The 25,382-nt window shown below is 37.4% G+C and overlaps 1 protein-coding gene across 1 annotated transcript in view; it reads right to left on the reverse strand.

Annotated features, from left to right (window-relative positions):
* The window catches only part of SLC38A10 (solute carrier family 38 member 10), an 84,414-nt gene that overhangs the window by 17,443 nt on the left and 41,589 nt on the right, over positions 1 to 25,382 (reverse strand). The window contains exon 11 of the mRNA XM_070937697.1: positions 7,766 to 7,916. Coding sequence (XP_070793798.1) covers positions 7,766 to 7,916 — 151 coding nt within the window. The remainder of the gene's footprint in view (positions 1 to 7,765; positions 7,917 to 25,382) is intronic.

The following is a 25,382-nucleotide window of genomic DNA, read 5'->3' on the forward strand; positions in this document are numbered from 1 at the left end:
ACAGCAATGAAGTTTATTGTTTGCTCTGGGTATGCTTGTGTGTGCATGTATTTTCTGCAATCTGTTGCCACTCTTGGTCTGGTGGTAATTTTTAGAGTTAAAATTGAAGACATATATTCCTTCAGATTTCCCCAAGCTGGTGTCTTTTGGACTCTTTCTTTACCTATACTGTCATTATTTCCCAATTCATGAGGAATACAATAAATTAAGGAAAGCTCAATATCAATTACAGAATATATAACTTGATATATTTGGATGGCATCAAGTTGGGAAACATTGTTCTTGGCCAGGGGTATCATAATCAAGGCCCGTGTGCTGGATCCACCCCGCAGGGTGCTTAAATCTGGCCCGCGGGGCTGGCCTCAAAATATCAAAGGACCAGCCCGCGGTACCTCTGCCAGCCAAAATGGCCTGCAAGGGGGCTGCGTGCGGCCCCCACACAGCCCGTTTTTGGCCTTCCCAGCCTCCTGCAGCACTCTGCCAGCTGAAAACGGGCCACACAGTGCCTCCGCATGGCCTGTATTCAGCCAGCAGAGTGCTGCAGGAGGACTGGATTGGACTAGATTACAATTATGTGGCCTCAAGTGAGTGCCTGATCTGGATAGAAAACAAGCAACATCCTATATTAATACTACAGTTTAATGCCAGATTTTATATACTGCAGGTCCATTTAATCTACAATCAACAATCTATAATTGCTAGCCATTTTTATTTACTATCCTGGAAATTTACCTCTGCTGTTAGATCTTGTATTATCGTATTATTTATGCTATTGTATTTTTATTATTAGTTGAATAATAAAAATACAATAATATAAATACCTTTTCTGCCTGGAAAAGCAATTTACTATTAAACAATGGGGTATAAATTTAGAAATAAAAAGTTTAGTGAAGTATGAAGAATAAGAAATAAATGCCAGTGATATCTGGTAGAAGAGATAGGAAAATGGTTATAGTAAAGAACTGTGGAAAGAAAGAAGAGAAGGGAAAAAATACATCTTGAGCCTGTGTCAAATGCCCACCATGGCCATGCCTGCCACAGCCACCCCCGGCCCTCCGAGGTCAAACACAATCCTGATGCAGCCCTCAATGAAATCAAGTTTGACAACCCCGTTCTAGGCCAACCTATTATACACCCTGTTTCATTACTCTTGCCATGCTTCTGAAGATCATGAAAGAAGAAAATCCAACAATTTAAAAAGAATGGATTATTTTAAGGTAGCAAAATCTTTTCTTGTGGTAATGGACAAATATGAGGCTGTTGACATTTAGTAAAGAAACAATTAAAGTAAAATTTCAGCAGCATGCACAATGCCAACTGGTAATCACTTGTGCTGTTAGACAATAAATACAGAGTTATAGCTAAGGACACAAAGATAATGGCGTAATTATTGGTAGAGAGAAGGAATTAATTCATCTGATGTTACCCCAGGCTTCTGAACTAATATATCTCACAGTATCTGAAAAAGATGGTCTTGACATGATCACCAACACAAATCTCTTGCCACCGACAAGAGAAATCCATAAGAACTAAGAAAATCCATAGGTACCACATCATCTGTTACTCCTGTCATTCCAAATGGGAACATGTTCGGGGGGGGAGGAAATGATCCCAATTCTTCCCTAATGTATGCAGAAAAATCATCACATAGGACATTTAGCTGACCCAAATTCTTGATTCTGTGCAGGTATATAGTCTGGGGCCAAAACTAAGAACAGACAACAACAACAAAAATAACAACAAAAAGGGGGGGGGGCAGGAGATAAGTCTGCAAAGGCTTGCCCAATGAGAGAGAGAGGGAGGGAGAGAGGGAGGGAGGGAGAGAGAGCATACTTTCACCAAGAACATCTGTAAATGGTAACTATTAACACTTTTACAAGGTGACTGAATGGCATCGGGGAAACTAGTTCACTGTTTTCTCCTGACATGCAGACTGTAAAACTGAACAAAAAATGACAGCAGGGCAATAGCTCCTTTTTCTGTGTCATAGGAGCTATTAAAAGATTGTTCTCCCAAAGCACCAGGGAGTGCTCCAACAAGCCAAGCTGTTCCAGCAGTTATTAGAAGCTAAGGGAGGAATGGGGGGTAATCCATTTCACACAGAGCTCCAGCTTCTTCTCTGCATAGCCAACAAGCTGGGGGTGGGGGAGAGGAGGAGAAGGCAGAGCGAGACAGGAATGACAAAGTAAGTGCATCCAAAACGCCTATTACAGGTGTAACCTTTGAAGCTCGCAAGGCCTCCCTATGCTTTTTTTCCCAAATCCCTTGCCTGTAACACAGATGTCAGAACGGTGGTCTTTTGCACATGATGACCGTAAGTGGAACAGACTGACAGTGCACACCAGACACCAAGACGCAGCCACATCTCATCAGAGGCAAAAAATGGTAAATCCGAATGGATAGATATGGTTTTTTTTTTCTTTTTAAAAGATGGCAACGGTGCATCATGGGGACCAAATTGTTTTCATTTCTGGACTAGCCGGGAAGAAGGTAGAGAAACGGTGTATCAGACCTTTGATATGGAAAAACCACGGAGGAATGGAACAGAAAGAAGGCTCTGAGCAATGATTTTAAAGCAGGGAGCTGCAAAATATTAAAAAAAAAAACATAATCCACCCAGGGAGACCCTCTGGGGGAAGGGGGTGGTATCTTTCAAAAGCAAAAAAGAAATTGCTTAATTAGATTTTTTTTTTAAATGGATAATTGCCTTCATGTGCTTTCAAAGGCAGCTTAGCAACCTCTTTAACATCCGCATGCCCTGTAATAGCAACCTTGCTCTGGAAGGGGTTTTTATACCTTCACAAGCAGTGGCTAACAGTAAACACCTATCGATATGGATGGGGGGGGGGGTATAATGGGCACTTGGGAGTTGTTAATAAAAGTGTGATTCAAAATTTCCTGGTCAATATGTGTTCACATAAAAGGGCAGCATTCTAATATCCATAATCTCCAAACCCATGGGGCAGAGTTTAATGAAAGTCTGTACAATTCGGGGCTCTATATCCTCAAAAGCCACTGTTAAAAAAAACCCCCACAAGCATCCTAGCATCTACTGATGGGCAAGGGGTGTACGATAAAGACAGAAATCCAAAATGCACACTGTAGGGATGAAGACAGCCTTAACAAGCCAAACACAAATTAAACTTGCTGGTGGTTGGGGGGGGGGAGGGGGGAGAGACTGGGACAAATTCAGAAACAAGCTGGGAAAAGGGTCCCTCTGCACGCTGCCTGAAGAGGAAAGCCATGTGTTTCCGCAAGAGGCTCGTGCAAGAAATGAGAAACAGATGTGGGCTGAAAGAGGGGGTATTGGTGACAGCCAAGTAACCCAGAAGCCCCATACGTGGTTTGAATGACAGAATGCAGCTCCCTGGAAAGCAGGTTCTTTTTGCAAAATTATTCCCAACAGAGAGAGGGAAGATGGTGCATTTAGCACAGAAGCATAACCTTATAAGGTGTGAAAGAAAGATGGCAGGCTCTGACACCATAGCAAGGAGATCTTCTAACGCTGTGGGATGACATCCCTTCTAGAGTGCCTCAGGAATGGATTTGCTTGTGGCCTTTGGGGACATTTTTCATTCATACCTGGCTGTGGGCTTCAATGGATTGCACTTTCTTATGCACGGCTTAAATAGAGCTGTGCTTTCAATGGCTAGGATACAGCCCACTGACCCCACTTGCAAAAAGTCTGCAATCTTTCCAGTCAGAAAACCTTTCACGCCTTGAATACCTCAACACCTGTGCTTTGGAATATGGTTAATATATCTACCTTCTAATAGGGGCAGATTGCCAAAATACATTTTAAAAAAATACTCTGCAGTTCTCTGAACTATTCTAGACTTAAAGCAATGTTCTCCCCTCGTGTGTCTCTTATGATCTCCAAGTTTCACCAAGGATCGCTTAAATGTTATCTTCTGTGGCTGCCAGATTGCCTCAGTAAAAGCATAGAGAGACATGTGTTTGGCTATTTCCCACCTGTTACAGCACTTCATTCTGCTAAGCCCTGGCATCACTAGGAATCACTCTAAAATCTACTTGAATAGAATTCCAGAAAAGCTAGAAAAAGAGGAAAATGCAATAATAATCCTATTCTGTTTCACTGGTTCTTCTTCCTAGACTAGCATTTGAAAGACTAGCATTTATAGATCTCCAGATGATTTGTAGTAGATTGGGAAAAGTTCCCAACACTCAAACAACTAAGAATAGGAACAGTTTAAAAGTATTTTCCACTTAAAATTACACAACTGAAAGAGAATGTTTGGGAGAGAAACCCAGGCGAGGAAAGAATTGTATGAAATAATATGGAAAAGGAAAATATGGAAAATAATCCTTTTCCATTCCTAACCAGGCTCTCTGTTCCTCTATAACCCTTAGGAAATTTTGTTTCTTTAACAAGAAACAAAATAAATATGCATTTATTTTCCTCAAGAGATGTTATTCCCTTTATACAAGCTGAAATAATCGTGATGGAATGCTTTTTATATGGCCGCTTTGTCCATTAATGCAGCGTCTCCTTCTTGTAATTTCAATATCACGAAAGAATGTTTGGGGGAAAACCAGGAAAAGAAAGAACTTTGAGGCTTGGTTTTTCTAGCTCACAAACTGCCTAAACTGAGCATGTGCTCAAAGGCATCCTGTTTCTTAATTTGTACCCTATGTCTAACCTCATGAGTATTTTTTACCAAGCTCTGATTCACCCTGCTAATCTAAATAACAACTGAATGAATTTATCTATCAGCCTGAATTATCAATTAAATAGTACAAAATCTACGCTGACTCACCTGAACTCCTATGTTTTCCATGGCCTGATAAACATGTATGCATGGCATTAGCAATGTGACAGAGATTCAAATATTTTTTTTCCCAGTTTTACTGGACTGTTTGTTTTCAAAACTGAGAAATGCTTGTTTTAACAGTTAGCTGGTGATGGCCCAGAAATACGGCTGATAAACAAGCTTTTGAGACTAAAATGCATCAGTGTATAAAAATGGTAGCAGAACAGTTACATAGTTCCTTCTCCAAAGGAAAAACTATAATTGGCTGTTTTCCAATATAGCAAGTTTTCTTAATAAAAAAAAAAGGATAAAAAGTTCAGATCGGAGGCCATACCATAAATAGGGCATGATCTAGAATAACTATTATTTGCACTTTTCTTGCACATTATTGGCAATGTGCATTCTATATTATTTTATCAACCTGAAAACATCAAACTGTCAGGTGAATAAGCCAAATGCTGGTTTTGATACATTATTTGCCACTTTTGACCAAAATATTGAAAATCACTATGCATATATTTGTGGAGGGGTTTGTGTGTTTGTTTTTTTTAAATGAAGCTATACCTTTACCTTTTTTTTACAATAAATTTATTAAAGTTTACAAATACAAAGATAAAAGCCTAATAAGAAAAATATAAAAAGTAAAAGAAAAGAAAAAAGTGCAAGGAGAAAAAAAAAAGGAAAAGAAAAAAAGAAAAGAGCTTCTGGGAAAAGCAATGACAGACTGATCACTACCTTCTGTTTGCAGAGCTGACAAACATGGTGGAAACAGAAGCCAAAGAATATATCAGTTCCTTGGAATTCCTCTTCAGATTAAGGAGAGGACAAGGATGACCCATAAGTCATCCTTGTCCTCTCCCTGCAAAATTGCAAGTTCCAGCAGATTTGAGAACTCTGGATGCTTGGGGTGGGGGGAAGGAATCATCCATTGTAAGATGGATGGTATGGTATAGAACATAGAGACACCAAAGAGAGACAGGGTTTGCCTAATTCCTCTTTGCTACTTTACGAAGCTGCTTAATATTAACTTCTTTCAAGTTAAGAACCTTCCGAAGGCAAGCTTTACACCATTGCCAGGAAAATCTCCTTCTACCCCGGATGGATGAAGCTCCAATGTAAATTTATGGATTATAAAGAAAAGCTTTGCTTTATTTTTGGAAACAGGTAAAAGGGGGACTAGAAAGTGGATTTTGGAAAACTAAGGGGCTCGATGGAATTGAAAGAATATTCCTGTGGGCTTTTTAAAAAAAAACATTAAAGAATATATGAAGATTTTGAAATTCATATGTAAGCGATGTGGGAAAGTTTGTTGACTGGAAAATAAACAGACGATAAGGCTGACTAGAGGGAACCAGAGAGAACAAACAATTTAATTTAAAGGAGAAGAGACCCATTAATACAATGCAGCAATACTATTTTACTATAAAAGAAATTAAGACTGTTTGGGAACAATGTACTCAAAAATTACTTAATTTTTTTAAATATATAATACCGCAAAGGATATAGACAAACAACAGATTTTATTGGATAAAACAGACTGATCTGAATGTGGATTTGGAATTTTAAAAATGTTGGATGACAAAACTACATGGAAAACGTTGCTGTAGATCTGAAAATAGTTTTTAAAATGTCAGAGTAGAAAAATAATGTGGAAAAAGACACCAAAATAGATTTATAGATGAAACTGGTTGATTTCTTAAAAATTAAAGGGGACATACAACTAATAATAAAAAAGAATGATTTGGAAAGCCTTCTTAGCTAGGATTTAAAAAAAGAATGAGTGAAACCAAGGAAATTGTCCTGAGAGGAGACAAAGAGAAAATGATAAGAAATCAACTTATGGACGTTTGACATGTCAGATGTCATGTCAGACTTTTAAAAAGTAAACAGGTGGTCTATGAAATGAATGTATGTCATCAGAGTTAAAAAATGTATGTTGTGGTTTCTGCTAACTACTAATGGGATTTCTTTTTGACCAGAACTGTATGAAACAGTTTTAAGAATCTGTTTATAAGCTGAGCAAGAATTCTTTTGCTTTATTTCTTAAAGAAAGTGATGAGTTTGGATTACAAATGGATTTTTAAAAGTAGGATTAAAATATATGTATTAATATTTCTGGTAGCTCTTAGTAGACTTTTGCTGGTTAGGACTGAGTGATAGGCTTTTATAGTTTGATTATTGATGAGGGATGGGAAAAAAATATTTTTTTTTAAAATGAAATACTAGAGAAGCTGTCAAGTCTTCTTGACTTGGTGCTATCAAGTCTTCTTGACCTGCTGGTGGCTCAGCAGACTGATAGCATTGTGATTAACTGTCTGCAATTACTCTAAGTTCGATTCTCACCAGGCTCAAGGTTGACTCAGCCTTCCATCCTTTCTAAGGTAGGTAAATTGAGGACCCAGTTTGTGGGGGCAATAAGCTGACTTTGTATAAAATATACAAAAGTATGAAGGCTATTGCTTAACGCATTGTAAGCCTCCCTGAGTCTCCGGAGAAGGGTGGCATATAAATCAAATTTAAAAAAAAAGTCAATGTAATTGTTTGTACTTGTCTGGAGGGAGGAGGAGAATCATCTTTTATATACCTTATTTATTTTAAAATATACTTATTGCATTGTTATATAACAGAAGAGATCAAGGTTCAGTTACTATGACTACACATTTGCTCTTGGGTTTTCAAAAACGGAAAAAGGAAAGGAAAGATTAGGGGCATATTCCAACAGATATTTAACCATTTGAAGGTTGGAGGTGATATAATGTATATTAACTCCTCTACTAAAAATCTGCCTCCCAAGGAAAAGAATGTCCCAACTTGTTAATTTTAAAAACAATTGTGAGGAAAACAAAATATTATAGCCATTACATTATCTTTCCTAAAAATATGATTTCTACTGTTTCAGCATTGTGATCCTATGAATGGATTGGAGTGCAAGTATATTTAATGGAATTTATGCAGCATTTTGCAGCACAGTTTTTCAAGAACATGTCACATACCTGAAATTTTAGCAGAGTCCTGTTCCTTATTCATTTCTCTAGGCACGTTGTCTGGTTCCACGGCTTCCACTTCTGCTGGAGTCTTTTGAGTTGCTGATAAAGTTGTGTAGGTGCTGATAATTAACACTCCCAAACCAATCCATAGTATGATCTGTGCAACAAAAATTCAGAATCTTGAATGCAGGGATGGACAATTCCTAGCCCCTAGGCCCCACACAATCCCCAAACCTCTTTTGGGGGCCTCAGACCCTTCCCTGACTACTATCGCCAAATAGTAATTTTTTTTTTTTAGCATTTTGAAGACGCAATAATACTCCACTTTGTTGAATAATAAATATTATATACCGTATTTCTCCGAAAAGAAGGCCGGGTCTTATTTTCTTTTGACCCGCGAACAAATGGCTAGGCCTTCTTTTTGGAGGGTTCTAATTATTGACTCACCTTGCGGCGGTGGCACCGACAGTCCCGCCTAGCAGGAGGCCACTGTTGGCCCACTTCTTCTGTGGTCGCTTGCCACCACTTGCATGCATCGCCCCGGCTTCCTTTCAACTTCAGATGCCTTTCCTGAAGGCGAAACAGAGGCCAGGGCTATGTGTGTGAGTGGTGGCAAACAGCCGCAGAAGAAGCGGCTGCAGAAGAAGGCGAGGCAGGTGTCGGGTGTGTGAGGCCTGGTAAGTAGGGCAGTTCCACCCCCCTATCCTCACCCTAGCTTATTTGTGTGCCTTGTCCCACCCCCTGCACCCTGGGGTAGGTGGGGTCTTAATTAGAGCTAATTTTGTGGGTGGGGCTTAATTTGATTGCATGCACTCAAAAACATGATAGGGCTTCTTTTCCAGGTGGGTCGTCTTTTTGGAGAAACACGGTAGTTAAAAAGAAACTTCTCCAAGCAATCATACAAATCAAGGACGTGTTTGTGTGTGTGTGTGTGTGTGTGTGTGTGTGTGTGTGTGTGTGTGTATGTGTGCATGAAAACCTATGTGTTAACATTCTTCCAAACATTCTGCATTATTGCCCTACTAAACATGGCCCGCAGTCTGTTAATTCTTTGATGCCAAATACAAAGGAAAACAGAAAGCAAAATTGGGAGAGGAAACAAAGGGGCTTTGAGATACGTTAGAGGCTTGTTTATGGGAAACAACTGACATCTATTGTATACGGTTCTTATCTCTAGACTTCTTCAGCCTTTCAGCTCTTGACAATATGCATTGTTCCTCTTTTATCTCCCAGTCTTCTTCCCTATATTTTCTTTGATCTTCCTTCCTTATCCTCATTTCTTTCCCTCAAAACTATTTTCTCCTATCCCCAATTGGTTTGTTTTCTACTTTTTTTCCTTCCTTCTTTTCATTTCTTAAAGTTTATTACAGTGATGGCTAACCTTTTTGCCGTTGCGTGCCAAAAGCGTGAGGGAGCGTGCGGGGTCAAGCGTGCGCGTGCCCACACCCATAATTCAATGTGCCCCGCCCCCCATGCATGCACACACGACCTCCCCCGTGCTCCCCCTGTTTTTGGCATGCGATGGCACGGTGGGCCCGGTAGGCCTATTTTTTTGCCCTCCCCAGGCTCCAGAGGCTTTCTAGGAGCCTGGGGAGGGCGAAAATGGCCTTCCCCACCGCCCTGGAGGCCAGAAACGGCCCATTTCCCGATTTCCGGAAGGCCCGAAAGGCCCAAAAATCAGCTGGCTGGCGTACGCATGCATGCTGGAACTGAGCTAGGACAACACTCGCGTGCCCACAGATATGGCTCCGCGTGCCACCTGTGGCACACGTGCCATAGGTTTGCCATCACGGTTCTATTATTTCTATCAGCAATTTCCCTCCTATCTCCCTTATCATTTACTGTAACCTACGTAATTCAACTAGCAGCTGCTGAAGACCTTTTTTCCCCCCTGTCCTGCAACATCTTTGTGACATTAAGGCAACCCAACCAATTGTATCACAGCTAGAGTTAGATTTTTGAGAAAATGGAAATTCTACCCAAAAGAGAAGACCGAAAAGGAATCCAAACTTCTTTAGTGACAAAGAAATAATATGAGATGTAAACAAAGATTTTAAGGACACATATTTATAACAAAGACCCACATTACATACATTTAGACAGACAGTCCCTGGTTTATAAAGACAACCCTTAGATATAAATGGAGCTAGATAGATAGGAATGAAAATCAAATTAAAAGATGGAGAAAGGAGATCATTGAGCAAGGAATAACATTAAAGGAGGATATGGCTGAGGGATCTGACCTCTCTTATATTACTTGGAGAATCCTGAATAGGTTGAGAGTTGGAATGCTTAAGTGTAAAACCAATATGCTCAAGTGGAAGCTGTTAGCAGATGACAACATACTGTGTGAATGTGGAGTGACACAAAATTCGGCCCATCCGTTGGTATATACTACCAGAAACAGGTACCAATTATGATGTATTTTTGGTCAATGACAAAGCCAAGAAGATGGCTTCATTCTGGCAGTTTAAAGTTTGAGCTAGACACAGAAGAAAAAAATGGGGCTGCCTGTTACAAAATGGAGGACAGCTGATCTGTTCTAATACTTAAAACTTATTCAATTTATTGAATATGACAAAGTTTTTTTTTTTTTTTTTTTTTAATTTGATTTATATGCCGCCCTTCTCCGGAGACTCAGGGCGGCTTACAGTGCGTTAAGCAATAGCCTTCATACTTTTGTATATTTATACAAAGTCAGCTTATTGCCCCCACAAACTGGGTCCTCATTTAACCTACCTTAGAAAGGATGGAAGGCTGAGTCAACCTTGAGCCTTGGAGAGATTCGAACCAGCAGTAAATTGCAGGCAGCTGTGTTAATAACAGGGTGCTTTAAACCACTGTAGTACCAAGGCTCTTGTGAAGAGAAGCACACTCTTATACATAGCCATTGTTACTTCTTTCAACATTGATTTCTTGCAGATTACTTTTCTACCTGCATTTGCCCACTGTAACAATTTTTCATCCATTTATCTAGCTTTGTAAATTTTTTACCAAATACCACCCTAGTTCTTCATCATTTGTGAGTAACTTGCAATCACTTAATTTTTTCTGCTCAACGCATCTAGGTCAGTCTTTTAATACATTCATTTTCAGATCCATATACTTCATTGAATCACACAATCTAATATTGCTTAAAACCTTCAAGTTCTCAGGCAGCAACCTGGCAATGTCTGCATGCATATCTGTATACAGATATTCCTAGTTTAGCGACCACAACTGGGAGAGGTAACTTGTTAAGTGAAGCAGTGATTGTGCTTATTATTTTACTTTAGCTTTCCTGTTTTACAGATCTGCAAAGGTCATAAATGTAAGGATTAGTTGTAAATTTACTTTTTCGTCACTGTTTTTACTATGAATAGTTGGTAAACAAGGCTAGTGCTAAGTGAGGACTACCTGTACAAACATTCAGTTCCCACATGCTCACCTCAAATATTACTTAACATATTTTCTCCATAAATACATTAAATAACCAAAGGGACATCAGACATTCTTGTCTTCCTTTGCTCAGTGCTCAACTATTAACTAAGCATTCCATTTATTTGTATGCATTCTTTATATCCATCATCCATTTACTACATTTCTGCAATTAGTCTTCAGCTCCATAGTCACAGAAAACATCCAATAATTCAAGCCTATTCACTTTATTACATATTTACTCTAAATTAAGCAATAATCCCCCAAATGTCTTTGTCACATTCATACTTTTCTCAGTGCAGTGTGGGAAAAAAAAGCCACAAAGCATTTCCCACACATTGCTCATTATCACCTCCTGTATCATTCTAGCTAGGATTTTGCCAAGCATCTTTCCAGATCATAAGTCACATAGCCACTCCATAGGCAAACCACACTCATATTTTAATATCCCTCCATTTACACATGCCATTTTTCAACATTGTCACACGCCAGTTATAATATATTCCATCAATTTTTACTTGGATATTATAGCAACCTAGCAGGACTGGCTCTAGACATTTTGGACCTCTAAGCAAAGTCATATTCTGGGACCCTTCATGATTATACAGTATTTAATCCTCAAGCGGGTGTGGTATTTCCGCTTCTCCAGTTATAACTTTGATATGTTGACAGTTGTGCAACTTGTTCACTCAGTACCTTCCTATTAGGTCACTGTTTTGCTTTGATAATATTTTCAGTTTCCTGAGATCCATAGCTATACAGTAATAATTTCTTTTTCGTGACTTGAACGTCTTGGTTAGTGTGCTATTTCACTATCACTCACTGACTGTGGGTGTTTCTTAAAAGCATGGAAAGAAAAAGCAATGAGGAAAGATCATCAGATTTTACATTCATATTGTATACTTCAGAAGTGTTTTCAGTTTTGGCACCTCCTAAAATTTAGTGCTCTAGGTGACTGTCTAGGTTGCTTAGTCTTAGAAGCAATTCTAATTATAGCATTTCAATTCCATTTTTGACATATTGCTATCATTTGTACAGATTTCTAATATGTTCCTTCCAGCATTTCCTCACTTCAGTTTCATCCCACATCATGTCATCGTTTTTATTTTTAATTTCACTTACTCTGCTACAGGCTTCTTGTTTGGCCCTTTTCATCTACTTCTATGACAATATTTGAATTTCCATCAAAATTGCTCTGCATTCTCTCCACTTCTTTTAGCCTTAATTGTATCTTGTATCTTTCTCTTTAACAAGAGAATTGTTAAACAAGACAATTGTATCTTTCTCTTTAACAAGATTCTTTGCAACTATCTTTCTCTCTGTGGACATTAGACACATCTTTTATAATTCTCTCTTAATGCATTTTTTCTCATATACAGCCTCTTTCACTTCATCACTCCACAAAGCTGTGGAGTGATGTTCAATAGCATAACTCCACCTATTCTCGCACACCTTGTAACATGACTCTTTTCATACTGTTCAAGCAGCTTACTCATTTTCTTTATCAGTTTTTCATTAATTATGTTTGAAGATTAATTTATTGTGTAATCTTTTTCATACAGAACTTGTACTTTCTTTCTAATCATTTTAACTTTCCTCTGATTTCTTTTACTTTTTTCATTCTCTCACCCATCCTAAACAAACCAGTAATGAATCTGGATGTATATTTATTCTTTTGCCATGTGTATTTATGAACAGACTTACCACATATTTGAAGCAGATATTTTTCTAAGCAAGAACTCATTAAACAATTATCATTCTCTTTCATTCTTGGATATCAAAATGGCTCGGTAACTTTTTTTTTCTCCTCTTGTCTCATTCCCACCCATCCATTCATGTCACCTAATTTTTTTCTCCAAATTGAATTCATTCAGAATAATGCACATTTTTGCCCAAACACGTTTTTGTTCTTTCCATTATCAATATTCAATGAAGTGTAACATGTAACTTTCACCACCCTGTTGATTCCTATTTCCATATGTAACCATGATAACCTACATGACATTGAGTCATACTTTCTAATATGCTTTTCAGCCCATTTCACCCTTTCATTCATAATGAAACCCATCCCTTCACTCCCCTGTATTTATTCATCAATTCCCCACACAAAATCAGACAATCTTCATTCAGATCTATTACACATCCTGCCCTTTTCTCTGGGTTTCTTTCCTTTACATTTCAATCATCAGTTTAGGCTCTGTATCATTCACTCCTTTTGTATTACAAACTGCAACCTTCCATATGCTATAGCCATCGCTAAATAGATCCACAGATATCAGGTTTTCACAGGACACATATGAAAACTGCAAATTAGATTACAGTCATCATCCATCAGTTTTGGCATATTTTTACCACAATGCCACAATCACAACCAATGTCCCTATGTACTGTAAGATTGATGACACCAATCAATGAAAAAGTATTCAATAAAATTAAGATATTTATGGAACCACTAAATAAATATTGGATGACAAAATATGTATATATCTATTAAAGACATGTCTGTTGATAAGTGACCATTTTAGGCAGGAAACCAGGGGATTTGAGGCTAATAGAGGTAAAGAGGCGAAGCTCTAGATCTTATTAACAAATTGGAAATAAAACAAGCTTGTCAGGTCCAGACAACATACATCAAACAGAACTTTTAAAAATTCAAATGTGCAGCAACTAATCTTACACTCTAAAAATGTACAAATGTTCATATAATCCTGCAAATTAAAAAGGGGACCAATGTAAGATTTTTTATAAAATTAGGGTCCAGGTAAATCCAATAAATTACAGTTTAAAATCTGTTCCAACTAATTTGATGGAAATTATTGTCAAATACAATATGAACAAATATTGTATTGAAGGCATATTTTGCCAGCAAAACAGCAGCACAGCTCGTTTACTTGATCTCAGTGGTGAAATGTAAAATTTGTTACTACCGGTTCTTGGGAGTGGCTTGGTGGTGGTGGGGTAATGTGACTGAGTGAGTGTGGCCAATTTTTTAAAAAAACTTTTAAAACCATTTTTTTATCCCAGCTGAGCCGCGCGATCATCAGAGGCTTTTTTTTTTTTAACTTTTAAAAGCATTTTTTCGGCCGAAGAGAAAATGCTTTTAAAAATTTTTTAAAATGCTTTTAAAATTTTTTTAAAAAAGCCTCTGATGATCGGGCAGCTCAGCTGGGCATGGGGGGGGGGGGCAGTGATTTTTGCTACTGGTTCTCGGAACCACCTGCTGCCATCGCTACTGGATCAAGCGATCCGGTCCAAACCGGGAGCATTTCACCCCTGCTTGATCTTAAAAAATTAGACTTCTTGAAAAAAATAAGTTATTTGATATGTTTTCTTGTGGTTCATAACTACTTAGTTAACATAAAACTAAGTAGGACAGAAGAATATTTCTTGCAATGGTTTTAGGGAAAAACTGAGCTATCTTAAAAGATCTTATCCAGACCAAAGCAAACCTTTTAAAATGATCTGGAATTAAGGAGCCCTTCAAAAGACACCTCCAAGTTGGAGAAACAGGTTTACAGAAAGCAAATATGGTTCACATCACACAAATACTGATTAGGTCTGAAAGAGGTGACTGACAAGGAAAGAAGATAGTTTTTTTGTTTTCCAAAGGAGAAGCTTTTATGTAGTATTGCTCTGTCCTGTCTGGATGAACTTACTGAGCAGTTTCATGTAGATATTAAAGAGGAGAGATGATAGACTCAAGCTCTGAGACACCTCACATTGCAGGGATTGACAATTCCTGTCCCAACACCAACTGAACCCAGCCATGGAGAAAGGAGGATAATGATTGCAAAATAGTGCCTCTCACTTCCAACCTGTGGAGCTGGTTCAGAAGAATTTGATGGTATTGAGCCATTGAGAGATTCAGTAGAGCCAGAATAGTTGCATCACCCCCATTCTAGTCCTCCAAAGATCATCAGCAAACACAACCAATGCCGTCTCAATGGTAAACCCTGGTCTGAACACAGACTGAAAAGGGTCCAGATAATCCACTTCATCCAGAGTTAGGGATGCATGCCAACCGCCTTCTCAATAACCTTCCCCAAAACTGGAAGATTGGAGACTTGACAAAAGTTATCTATTCCAGCTGGGTCTAAGGATGGCCTTTTGAGAAGGGGGGGGCAGCACCACCTATTTTAAGGCAGGTAGTACCACTGCTTCCTGCAAACAGGCATTAATCATCACTTGAACCCAGTCACAAGCCATATCCGGCAGACCTTACCCAACCAGGAGGGGAATGAGTCCAAAATAAAGGTGACCAAACATGCAGCCACAATTTAATTTAAATGAATTTAGTTATAGCTCCTATTTCAACTAAGAGGAAGAATCAAGCTGGTTTCTTAATTTCAAGGAAGAAAAGGCAAACGAGGGGAAGGAAGCTAGTGCAGTCCACTTTGGACTCCATCCCACCTGGCCAATTTGCGCAACATCTCATGTGGCTTGTGAAAGGCCCGAAAACCTCTAATCGCACCATCAAACAACAGGAAGTTTCCAGTTGTCATGTTTACCAAGGGCTTGAAAACAAGGGAACAATATTTGCAAAACAGATTGCAAAATTAAGCTGCAGAAATAGAATGAGTTTGATGCTTCTTAGATGTAGAATCCAGACATCCTTGTTATTATTACACAGCTTTACTGCTTGCGGTGAACACATATACAGAGAGAGAACACTTTGATTTAAGCTATCCCTTGAAGTTTCTGTAATTTATGAGATGTGGGTTGGGCTGATCGACTAAGCAGATACACAATCATAACTGATAAACAATATGGGCATCAAGAATTTTAGCCTCGCTTGAACAGCAGAGCTGCCAAGCTCCAAATGAAAAAACGCATTGAAGGAGAGAGAAAGACAAGTGGATGGCTTATTGGCTGACAGTGAAGGAGATTTAATTAAACTCTGATGCATTATTTTTACCTAGTTAATCACTGTATTTGTCACTGCAAGGGTTTGACATGGAACCTGGTCTACATGTCAACCACACCACTATTACAGGTGCAGGGAAAACCGAGAAAGCATGTTTTTTAAAAAAATTGCCAATAATGCTAGCCAGAAGGTAACAAAGTAGTCAGTGGGGATGGAGAAAGAGGGGTCAATTAAGACATAACAAATTTTCTATATTTTATCCTCTCCCTCTTCGAAGAGTTATTAGATCAAGCAGGGTAATGGTACTTCAATCAAAAAACGTCATTTTGGGATTTGGGGGAAAATGTTATTTGCAAGAGGTGCTAAGAAGCAGAACTGATGATCAGCGCAAGACAATGGCAGCAGTCAAGATCCTTCTCTACTAGCTCTGTCTCTGAACAATCATCTTTTTCACTTACTCGTGAAAAGTAGCCCATGAAGATTTGTTCCCCTTAGAGATTTCCTTCATGGATCCAAGTAGAATCTTGACAGGAGAAATCTACTTTTTGATGACTGGTGCTACTGCTTCACATTCATTGTGTGGGTCATGTATCAGTCAGTGTGTATTTTTTTAACATTTGTGTAGCAACTGTCTGATTATGTGAAGCATCCAGATATCATTAATTAATTACTGTTATTTATTTTTTAGATTTGTATCCATTTTTTCTCTAGAGGCTCAAGGCAATGTTCTCCTTCTCCTCCAACTTTATACCCACAACAGTAATCTTGGGAAGCAGTTTGGTTGAAGAAAGGACAGGCTCAAAACTTATTTCTATGAATCAGTGTGCACATAAACTATATCGTCCCCAATCCTAGTTCAACACATTAACTACCACCCAATCTTATCTGAGGTACAGTTTGCAGAGAACAATACATTATTTTATGTTCTCTATTTCACTCATGGGTTCTCATTACGAGCTAAACCCACTTATTGTCTAATATTCTGCAGTGGCACGGTGGCACAGTGGTTAGAATGCAGTACTGCAGGCTACTTCTGCTGCCTGCCAGCTGCCTGCAATTTGGCAGTTCAAATCTTACTAGGCTCAAGGTTGACTCAGTCTTCCATCCTTCTGAGGTCAGTAAAATGAGGATCCAGACTGTTTGGGGCTATATGCTGATTCTGTAAACTGCTTAGAAAGGGCTGTGAGGCACTGTGAAGTGTTATATAAGTCTAAGTGCTATTGCTATTGCTATTCACAATCAAATGTGCTGTGCTGCTTTCTAAAGAGAAAACACTGTCAATTTATAGTATTACAAGCAACTATAACAAAGAAAGCATTGCTAGACTTGTAAGAAACTATATAAGCTAGGAAAGAACAGCACGAAGTAACAAAAAGTGTTATAGAGGCCAGCCTAGTACAAAACCAGCTGGCAATCACTTCTAGACATGTCACAGAATTTTTTTCAACAAGCAATTTCACACAGATTTCATTTGAAGAAAGATCTGGAGGGCATTACACTGAGTATTCTGCATTTTAAAATTATCTGGTCCATATCCAAGGGTTAAGTGAAAGCCATTCTGAGACAGGAATTAGCAACATTTGCTTATGAAAAACAATTCTCAGACCTAAACATACAGACTGAAATGTTTAAACGTTTGGACTACCACACAGGACTAAAAGTGAAGAAGAGAGGGAACAGCAAATTGAATTGAATGTGTGAATGAATAATTTGGCCATTTTATAAAGCATGATTGATATTGGAAAAAATCAACCAATTTCACCATAAAAGAGATGTGAAAGAACCACTAATATTTTGACAGATTCCCTACATCTGCAATGTGTGTCCTCAGCCTTCATCTTGACTATTTCACGCTGGTTCCAAATTCTTTACCCTCTAAATGGGGTATAAATGAAAACAGAATCCCAGCCACCTGGTAACAAAAAAATATTGCTTGTGTTTAATTTCTGTAGGGTTTTTTGGGGGGGGGGGGAAGGTGAAGAGATGTTCCTTATTATGCGGTTATTTTTAAAGAACAAAATTCAGACTTTGTTGAGTTTTTGAATGTTTAAAAAAACCTTTAGCAACAAAGAATAATACGAAGAGAAAAAGAGAGTATTTGCATTTGGCTCCCTAGGCACCAAATTGCTTTAAGGAAAAGCAATACTAAACTATTTTTTTCCTTGGGAAATAAAAAGTTTGTACTTCTTTACACAAATGGTAAACTAGGATGAGCTGGATAGTTTTCAATATTTGAGATAATATCTGCCAGAGACCTGGAATTTTTTATGCTTGGTGAGTCAAGGTGGCTTTTCAAGGAAGCACAGTTCATACAGTAATTCCATTTGCAAGATCACTAACATGTGCCAATTTAGGATAATGGGATAAAAACTGCAAATACATGGATTTCAGTCACATTTTGAGTCAAATTGGACTATTTTTGGATTAATTCCATGGATTTAATAAGACCCCCAATGACTAGAACCAAATCAGGGGTTACCTGGCAGCTTTCTAAATGAACATCTTTTTAGAAATAGTAATTTTATTAAAGAGTACAACTGTAACATAAAATTAATACAAACTAAAATATAAAAGAAAAAAAGAAAAAATAGAAGATGCAGAAGAAAAAATAGAATGAGAAATAGAAAAAAGATAAAAATACAGTAAAGAAAAAGAAAAGAAACATATAAAATGACTTTCCTATTCATTGAAGTATAAACAATTTTAGTATCTTATCATCTTCTCTTAAAATACAATAAATGATCTCCTCTCATATTCCATCTCTCTAAATAAATTAATGAAGCCTCCTCATTCCAGTCCTGATGTCAATAAAAGTCCTTTAAGATAAAAACATGTATATTTTAACTGTGATCAATTAAACCAACTTTATATTCCTTTCTTTTCTTCTAAGTACAGGTATCCTTGACTTAACAACTGTTGATTTAGTGGTGGTCAAAGTTACAATGGCACTGAAAAAAGGGACTTATGACGTTTTTTACACTTACGGATATTGTAGCATCCCTATGGCAACTGAGTCATATTTATGATGGTTACAGTATCCCGGGGTCATGTGATCACCTTTTGCAACCTTCTGACAAGCAGTCAATGGGAAAGGCAGATTCACTTAATAACCGTGTTACCAACTTAACAACTGCAGTGATTCACTTAACAACTGTGGCAAGAAAGATCATAAAATGGGACAAAATTCACTTAACAACTATCTCCCCAAGAAATTTTGGGCTCAATTGTGATCGTAACTCAAGGACTACCTGTATCTGACTCTTTAGTGCCTTCAAATAATGTCCTAGGTCTTGATATTTTTTCATTTGTTATTTGTTCCTTTTCACAAAATTCTTAAAAATTTTAATAAATTTTTATAAATCCAAATAGGAAAATTATCCAGGTTGTTTTTTTAGTTTGCTATTTGTACATCCTTTTTAATTATTAAGATATCAACTGGTTTCTTTTGCATATCATGTTATATCTTTCTCCATGTCATTTTTTTAGTCTGTCATTTAAAAATCCACTTTCAAGTCAGTCTTGATGTTTTCAGATAGAACTTGTTCCATAACATCTTTTAAACACAGTCTATTTATAGAGGCAGACACAAATAAAATTAACTTCTGGGTCCATTTCAATATGTTCAATAATATCCTTCAATATGTCCAATGTTAAAATATTTTGCTTCATTCAATTCAGATGAGTTATCTTTTAATTATAATCTTTATCATTCATTCTAATTTCCTCAACTGTCCAATTTTTAAAATTTTTCCTTATGTTCTCTTTTTAAAAAAAAAAACACATTCAAAACAAGTGTATTTTCCCAGGGGAAGGAGTCTTTATAAATAATTCCAATTCTGGATCTTTACTCCATTTATAACTTTCTAAAACCAAACTTTTAAGCATCTTTTTGCTTTAAAAAATTCTGAAACAAAAAAACTACAGTACTTAAAATTGTTATTAAAATGTCTTTCACTAAGGATTGAAGAAAACTCACCCAATGTAAAACAAGTTGATCCTAATACTGTATTAGGATCCTTAGGTTCCTAAAAGCTGAAAGACAATTAACAAGCAATTTCTAAAAATGATTTTAAAAGGAACTATGGAAACTTGGTATTCTTTTGAAAGCACAACCATGTTTTGAGCAAGATGGCAGATCCCTCATCTTCAGAGTTCTAAACCCACCAGAGGCTACCGTCTTGCTGTCTCCTCACAAGGAGCAGCTGTCTGCAGCACCTTTGGGCGATCTGAAGTCATCTCCTTGTTCAGAGGGTAATTATAAAGAGCTGGTCTACTTGCTGGCTTGTATCATTTTGCTGTGGTCACTGGATCCATTATCTTCATTATTTCTTCCCCGGAAGTCAAAAGGTTTGATTATTTCCATTTCCTGTGCTTAGCTTATTTTCTCCACACTTGTGCCTTAAGAATCTGTAGCAATACCAGCAGCACTGAATTTGTGTTATTCTTCTGTTTTCAACTTTTTCTCTACCACCTTGCATAGTTTCAAACTAGTGTTCCAAATCTATTTATTTCGCTTACACAACAGCAAACAGAAGTGCCAGAATTTCTATTGCTAAGAATGTGTTCACGTGATATTACAATTTACAGCTGTGTTGCTTAGTGATGGAAATTCTGGTCCCAATTACTGTGATTAACTGAGCAGTACCCCTATAAGACTGGGATTCATGGGCAGAATGTTGCCAATTTGAAACTCAGCAGAACTTTTAAAAATATCATTTTTCTTTCCTTGAGTTACTTACTTTTCCTCTGGGCCTTTGTTTTATTATTATTTTAGTAAATACAGTTGGGCACTATTTTATTAATTCTCTAGTTACTTGAAGTAGAAACATTTCATCCACAGCTCCCATGAGGAAAAGCTCGAAAAATACAAGAAAGGAATTTTTTTACTTTAAACTTGGTTGCATGCTTCCTGATATGTGTGCTTTGATGGTTTAACTGTATATATAAATTCAAGTTCGTATACATATTACAAACACACACATATGTATGTGTGCATTTGCACGCCAAAGGGGGAAAAAAGAGAAAGAAAAAAAAATCTTGACAATTGTTTTTCCTGGCATGGAAAGTAAAGAGGGCACACAACAGCAGGGGAATTGTCTAATGGCCATAGCAGCTTGTAGTCTGGACTGGTTTTTTTTTTATAAGGCTGCCAAAGCATCTCAGTTCAGAAAAGAATTTCCTTATGCTATCTGAGAATAAAACAGCATCAGCACAGTATAGGAGCAGATATGTTCTTAGATGAGCAGGTCTATTATAAATTCTATTGTAACCGGCTTTATATTAATCACTACAACTAACTCTACTTTCCAAGGTTAACCTAAATCTACATGTTCCAGAGCTCCTTCGAGGGAAAGCAAAGTACAGATTTAATCCAAAGCAAATTTAAAATATTGTTTTAATTGCTTGTTCGTACATGCGTTTGCATGTAAGAACAGCTCCAGGAGCACGCTACCTTTCCAAATTAATTTTGGTTTAATTGCTGTATTCTGATTTGTTTTGTTTTATGATTTATCTAACCTTGTTTAAATTAAAGATTGCTTTTATTGCTTATTCGGTATACCATTCTGGTTCTGGTTTGGAAAGATGAGAATTATAAAAATAAAATAAGACAAAAGAATACAATATGGGACACTAGGAGTTAAAGATCTGCCCAGATCCGTATTATGGATTAATTAGGCGATCCAATTTTAAAACACAGGAATCAGAACCTTGCTCTAATGGATCTAGAATCATTTTTGTACTGGCAGGGGATCTGCACTGGTCTCAAGTCAGAGGACTTTTCCATTACGCACTCCTTAAAGCTTTTAACCTGAGTGCCACACATAAACCCTGAGAGTTCTCCAATTATGCAAACTATGCGCACTATCACAGAGCGATCATACTTCCTTATTTTAAAAGAAATTTCAAAAACTGAAATGAATTAGGATGCTAGACTGTTGAGTTTAAGCTTTTAATTATATCAGGAATTAAAGCTAGGCATTTGGGATTTTATACTTTGGGAGAGTGGGCTTCCTGGTTAATAAAACCGATACACTGGAGATGCCAAATAAAATTAGCTTTCCTATTTGGACTGGAGTTTAAATTGCACTTTCTACCTAAAGTACAAAGAAGTAAAAACAAGCAAACGCACACCACTACAGGATGCAAGCTTTATTAGGGACCATTTAAAGAGGCATTATGAATATGCAGAAGGGAATTGCATATTAAGACCTAGAATTTTACGTTATATTTTTTTGTGTTTGCCATCCCGAACACAGGTGAGGTGAGTTATTTCTCTGTTTGAAAAGCACCTTTTTAGGCAGAGGGAACAACTGCAACAAAACAAAAACTAGAACTCTGGCAGCATATGCCATTCTCCATGTGTATATATGTTGTCCTCTGTGAAAAATTAATCTGATTTGGTTTGTTCCATGTATCAGTCCCATTTATTATTTATTTTATTATTTTATTTTATTTTATTTTATTATTTTATTTTATTTTATTTTATTTTATTTTATTTTATTTTATTATTTTATTTTATTTTATTTTATTTTATTATTTTATTTTATTTTATTTTATTTTATTTTATTATTTTATTATTTTATTTTATTTTATTTTATTTTATTTTATTTTATTTTATTTTATTTTATTTTATTTTATTATTTTATTTTATTTTATTTTATTTCTGTACCGCCCTTCTCCCGAAGGACTCAGGGCGGTGTACAGCCTAATTAAAAACACAAAGACAGACAAAATTTAAAAATAATTAAAATTATTAAAATTGCAAAGCTAGCACATGCAAATCAATAAAGTCCCAATACTTAACTTTGTTTCAATGTACTTAAAGCTGGAAATCCAGAGATCTTTGCTAGGATCAAGATTTCTACCATTTGCTTTTCAGAATGCCTTTGCTATTTTCTTGGCCTTGGTCAGAAATCTAACTAAGTCTATTTAACACGACTAGAGCTTTCCAGCAAGAGATTCATGCCAAAATATGAACATTAACCTAACATTAACCTAGTTCACGCGCTTCTGAACTTTGCCATGAAACTGCCATTTTCTCTCTCCATTTCTCCACTCTTAATTTCTTTTCCCTCCCTCTTAGTATTTAATTTACTTTCTGGATCAATTTCAATCTTCTTTGCATAGTTTATTTTCCTCTGTGTTTTGTCTTGCTTAGGACCTTGCACTGCCCAGGATTCTCGTGCAGTTTAATAGCAGTTCAACCAATGGCAAACCGAATCCTGAGATCAAAACAGTCCATTCAATAATCATCAAAGGCCCTGCTAACTGATCAGGAACTCTTCTGGCAAATCAAACAACCATGCCAATCAGCATAGAGACATATTACCATCACAATACTCCTTAGCGTATTATTTATCTGAAAAGGATACCACTACTATGACGTTTTAGAACTGTTTTCAAGCAAGGTTTTGTTTTCCTCTTTTGGAAAAAGTGCAATATAATAATCTCCCTCTCCAAAGTATTTTTTTTTAAAAAGTATAGTATTTTTAAAAACTTCCTTTTCCATTTACAAGTGACACTCCATTATCATCCCTTGTTATCCAAGGGAGATGACAAGGCATCTGTATGCAGTAAGCAAGAGTGATTTCATTGGAATTTTTTATTTTAAAAAACTATGTTTTTTGAGCTTCCCATAATAATGCCATCAAAATAATTAACAAGAGGGCAGTGAAAACATTTAAGTAAAAAAAAAAGAAAAGAAAAAGTAACTTTGTCTATATCTCTGTCACCCACGCATTACAGAGGAGAAATTGTCACAAAATCATAATGAACCAAAGCAGAGGTATACAAGGAGTACTTGACTTACAACCATTCGTTTAGTGACTGTTCAAAGTTACAACACTGAAAAAAATGACTTAGGATCTTTTTTCACATTTACAACCATTGCAGCATCCCCATGGTCACGTGATCAAAATTCGGAACTGGGCAACAGGCTCATATTTATGACGGTTGCAGTGTCCCAGGGTCATGTGATCACCTTTTGGGAGCTTCTGATACGCAAAGTCAACGGGGAAGCCAGGTTCACTTATCAGCCATGTTACTCAATTAACAACTGCAGTGATTCACTTAACAACCGGGTTATAAAACGGGGCAACACTCACTTAACACCTGTCTCACTTAGCAATAAAAATATAAACTTTGGGCTCAATTGCGGTCATAAGTTGAGGACTACCTGTATACCAGGCATTTGGGCTGGGGAAGGTAGGATGTCTCCTTGAAGTTTTGGAATAGATCAGCAGTCCTGAATGTGTGCTGGTACAAAGGGAAGAAAAGGGAAGAAAATGGAAGAAAAAAACTTTGAAGATTAAGGAATTAGAAACCAACTGAAAGGTAGTAAAAAAAAAAAAAATTCTGTCAATAGTGGCTGACTGTAAAAAGCATTTTGAGAACCAGGTACTGTACAAGTGATATTGAAGCAACTGCTCCAGCTTTAGGATTGGCAGCAGGGGCACTCATCCCTATGCAGTATGGGCCCTAACCAATATCCCGGCAGAACAATTTTCAGACCTGATTGGGTTGTTTCGTCCAGACTGTCACCTACACTTTGCCCACATAGAGCCAAGAATGTGCAACCTTTATGGGCGCTGGCCTCTTCTGAATGCAAAACCCGCTGTTAAGAAAATGTTAAACAGGCAAGAATTCCTGCAACCACATGAAGGACCCACACCCACATGAGAAACAAGCATCTATTTTCTTTGAAGGGAAAAGTGAATGTAGCTTGAAACAAAAACGATCGTCTTCCACAATGGACTAAGGTAACGTATGCCGAAAGGGGGGGGGGAATAAAGTGCATGGAAGCCACACAGGTATGCAGGTGACAGATGTGCAGGTGTGGTCAGCTGCACAGAGATTTGTACATAATACAACTAGAACAGAACAGCAGCTATTAAGTATTCCAGAAGGTTCACAAGTTCACCTATGGAACAGAAATAAATAAGGCAGGTCTTCCATTCCAGGTTCAACAACGAAACACAACGAGTACAGGCACTCTTCGACTTAACAACCTTCGAGCCCAAAATTTCCATTGCTGGGCAAGACAGTTGTTAAACTGAGTTTTTTTACCCCATTTTACAACTTTTCTTGCCATAGTTGTTACATGAATCACTGCAGTTATTAAGTGGATCATTCATTCCTTAAGTGAATCTGACTTCCAGCAAAGACTTTGCTTGTCGGAAACTAAGCAAAGTAATCGGGGGAAGCCAGATGGTGAACACTTGACCCCAGGACAGTGCAACTGTCATAAATACATGCCAGTTGCCAAGCATCAGAAATTTAATGACATGATCGATGGGATGCTGCAAGAGTCATGTGACAAGTGTGTGTGTGTGTGTGTGTGTG

This window comes from Pituophis catenifer, unplaced genomic scaffold, assembly GCF_029215685.1.
Source record: "Pituophis catenifer annectens isolate HBS135680 unplaced genomic scaffold, rPitCat1.0.hap2 SCAF_2, whole genome shotgun sequence".
Classification (NCBI taxonomy): Eukaryota; Metazoa; Chordata; class Lepidosauria; order Squamata; family Colubridae; genus Pituophis; species Pituophis catenifer.